The 3,940-nt window shown below is 42.9% G+C and overlaps 1 protein-coding gene across 1 annotated transcript; it reads right to left on the bottom strand.

Annotated features, from left to right (window-relative positions):
- Positions 1-1,102: 1,102 nt before the first annotated feature.
- LOC123257675 (uncharacterized protein DDB_G0290685-like) lies at positions 1,103-1,447 on the bottom strand. Its single transcript, XM_044717498.1, has one exon. It carries the CDS (start codon positions 1,445-1,447, stop codon positions 1,103-1,105), a length of 345 nt encoding a protein of 114 aa, XP_044573433.1.
- Between the last annotated feature and the right edge of the window lie 2,493 nt (positions 1,448-3,940).

Here is a 3,940-nt window from a genome sequence, read left to right as displayed (position 1 = left end):
AACTTCAAGGTGTCAAGGTTCAGATTTAGATCACATGCTTCCATAAAGTCCCTTCCCAGGACTACATCATGACTCATAGATTTGTTTGCTGCAACAACTAAATGAAAATTTACTTTATTGAATTTTTTCTTTATATAACATAATATTTTGCCATAAGTTTCCAAACAACTTTCATTTATTCCATGATATGAACTTAAAAATGGCATTTCACAAACATCTTCGGGTACTTTAGAAAATTCCTAAAGTAAATTTCAAAATATCTTACATAATTGTTCTTGACCTCGTTCTTAGTTTTGTTTTTCAGGCACTTCGCCACAAAATGTCCCATTTCGCCACATGCATAGCACAATCCTTTCTGCCGTCTTGGCTTCCTACACTCCTGCGCCCAATGTCCTTTAGCGTTGCAATTATAGCAAGGCGTGTTTTTGCTGTCCTTTTCGTCCTTGTTCACTGCTGCCTCCTTTTTGTCACCATAAGATTTAGGCAACTTCACCTCCGCAAATGCACGTTTAATATGTGCAACATTTTCGAAGCACTGAATATGTGCTTGATTACGCAGCCCTTGATTAGGAACTCCTTCAATGATGCGACTTATCATCTCTTCTGCATCTATGTTGATTCTCTGACCAACCATCACTTTATCGTCCATGTAACTTCCAAAACTTTCACTGGAACTCCATTTACGGTTCTCGAATTGACGCCTTGCCTCTAACTTCGAAACTTTATCCGAAAACATTGAAATTAGCTCAGCAGTTAACTCCTCCAACGGTAGCATGATGCGTTTAGGGTTTGCATGTAGCCACACGTTTGCTTTTTCTTTGATTTTACTAATCATCAACATCTTAACATATTGTCCACTAATTCCATAAATGGTTGCAATATTATTCATTTGCGTAATCCATTTTAGTGCGCAAGTTTCCCCCGAAAATTCACTCACAACCTGTGTTGCCATACCCAACAAAATGTCGATGCTTGGGTTGTGAAATTCCAACAGCTTCGACTTCGCAAAGTTGCCTTTTTTCACCTCTTCACTGGCGCTGCTTTTGCGGCTACTGCCGGCTTCATTCCTGTCATTGCGTGCATAATTCTCATCTTTGTCTTCTCAATCGCCGCCGTCGTCGTTGTTGTTTACGCCGCCGTCTTTGCTGTTGCTCTCGTCTCCATCTTTGCTGTTCCTTTTGCCTCCGTCTTTTCTGCTTCGATCGCCGCCAACTTTGCTGTTATTTTTTTCGCCATCTTTTCCTTTAGTTTCACCTCCGTGTTTGTCGTTTCCTTCGCCTCCGGCTTTGTCATTGTCTTTGAGTCCTTCTTCGTCGCCATTATCGTTGTCATCTTCGTTGTTCTCTAATTTCAGATCTTCTTCATATTCGTCTTCACCGTTGCTTACATCGCCGTCTTCGTCGTGATTACTAATTGATTCCAGATAATTTCGCGATTTTGTTGACATTTCTTTAATTGTTTTTAATTGTTTATTTGGCACGAGATCGGCCCACTTCTGATTTTGTAGGGATATATGTAACAAATTTCCCCTGAAGTAGCCTAGAGACTCAGTCAGATTTGTAATGATAAGTGTTTTACGACGGATCGTCGGAGTTTCAATGTAGGAGCGATGGCTCTTTATTTCATAAATGCAAAAGCAGAACTGAACTTAAGAACTAACAAAAGTAAGACTCATAGCGGCCACTCCAATGGGCAGTGCTTGCCGGCTATGCACGAGCTTCCGGCCAGACGCTGGGTCAGCAATTTGGCCGGAGCGAGCTTTCGGACGATCGGTCGTTGCCGTCGCCCGGTTGACTTAGTTAACTACTCCCCCCTTCAGATTAAGGCCGTCCTCGGCCGACCCTATTTGGGCAATCACTTCTTTTAGTTGGGCCGTGGATCTCTTGACCTGGGTGACTCGCCAATAAGTGAGGCCGATACAAATCAACGCACAGCAAACTGCTCCCGCGACTAGCGCTATCTGGTGCGAGCGGTAGTTGTTGACATCTTCCCCAAATCTCTTAATATGCTCCAGGTTACGTTCACTCAAGCGGTGAAGGTATGGGAGGCTGAGAATATTGTGCTCCAGAGAAATGTAGTGCGCAATCCCACCCGCGTGGAGTTCCTGGGCGCAAGATCTTCTCAACGCCAGTTGGCAAAACGTTACTCCCGATGACATGCAGCAGTTTTTTACAGTGTGGATCTCTCCATCGCAGTCCGCTATGATCTTGTCCTCCAGTCTGAGCATTGTGTCGTGATGTGACTCGGGAAAAATTGTAATTTTGACGCAAGCTGACTTAATTTTAGGAAACTTGATAATGAAATGAATAGTGTTAGTGGATTGTAAAACTTTAACGGACGCAACGGACAATATATCTTTGATGGGGTATCTGTGGGCTCCTCTATCCGCATACTTTCCAGGTACTTACAGGCTAGGGCTAACTATATTGATTTTCGCGAGCGCTATTGCAAGCAATTAATTTTGCAGCTCCATTGTAATGATCCTATTCCGAGATAATAACATCTCGTATAGGTGTCCCGAATCAATTTGGGAGTCTTTAGCCGACCTCAGAATTTGATTGACTGTGTTGGTAATATTATTTATCTGTTCCTGTACTTTACTGTTAATATTGACATGTCTATTGTTTGCATTAATGAGCTGGAATTCGGTAAGTCTGATTTTTTCAAAATCCTCCGCGTCTGGCGTTCCCGCCACTACCTTTAACGCCGCTCCCAAGAAGTCTAAACTCCTAGCTACTCTATGGTGGATGGTCAGTGACTCGAGCAGGTCACGCAGGTGAGCGACATCTACGCTCAAAAGTTTCTGCATGTGTGACTGGGGAAACATGTGAATCATGTTATTAGTCTCTTCCACCACGCGCCTGTATTCTGAGAGATTTGCCGTGTGTCTCACGAATGCAAATTCTTCCCATACTAATATTCGACCATCAATGATGGGAATGTATTTGGCCTGCGAGTAGTCCGTAACGTGTGCCGATGTTAGGGTCAAAAGGAATAACAGAGGTATAGTAGTGAACCTGTAATTTTCGGATTCATTGTAGTGTTTTGCGAAATTTAAGAAGCCAACCACCAAGCATATAAAATAAAGCGTAGAATAGCCTAAGTAAAAACAATGATAATGACAAATAAAAAATAAAAAAACTTATGCCAAGTGGCTAGGATTAAAAAATATGAAAAAAAGGTGGTAAAAATTATCAGACGAATCAAGTCAACATGACCATGCCTCGTCTACCTAAGGTTGTCCTTGTGGACCACCCTTCCCTTAATGAGGACTGTGGTCCCCATGTCCGCTTCCACAACTTTCTCTTCACACAATGGAGAGAGTTTGTTGCCTAGTCGCCTGTTGGATTTTACCAGGACTTTTTCGCCAACTTCGAACACCCTGTTTTGTCGGGAAGTATTTTCCCTGTTCCTGAGCTTATCTTGGGCAATCCTAATCTTATCCTTAATCTCATACAATGGTTCTTCCGATTGTGTTTGTATCACGCCGGCCGGCCTCTTGCCGATGACCGAATGGATAGATTTATTGTACCTGGCTGTGGCCAGTAAGATTAGCTCAACGGTGTCACTAATGCTTTTTTCAATTTTAAGGCATCTGGCGAGCTCCACCAGAGTGCTGTGGAAGCGCTCCACTTGTCCGTTTGAGGTACTGTGGAGGGGCGGTGCGTTTGAAACGTTAACGCCGAAATGGTTTTCCAGCATGGTCAAAATGGTGTGCGATTTTAACGATGGTTCGTTGTCGCAATATATGACCTTGGTTTTAGGGAAAACATTCATCAGCAGTAGTAATGCCGGTTTCAGGTCCTCTATGGTTCTAGAGGGAATTGGTTGGACTATGGCAAATTTCGAGAATTTGTCAATGCACGTAAGAAAATGTTTTTTGTCCGTGGAGAAAATGTCTATGTGTTGCATTTCTCCTACATGAGATGGGAGTGGCGTC

This window comes from Drosophila ananassae, chromosome XR, assembly GCF_017639315.1.
Source record: "Drosophila ananassae strain 14024-0371.13 chromosome XR, ASM1763931v2, whole genome shotgun sequence".
Classification (NCBI taxonomy): domain Eukaryota; kingdom Metazoa; phylum Arthropoda; class Insecta; order Diptera; family Drosophilidae; genus Drosophila; species Drosophila ananassae.
This window is presented reverse-complemented; position numbering and strand designations above follow the sequence as displayed.

What these genes read in the sequence shown, in the direction of transcription:
- LOC123257675 (XM_044717498.1), bottom strand. Translation starts at nt 1,447, where the DNA reads ATGTCAACAAAATCGCGAAATTATCTGGAATCAATTAGTAATCACGAC.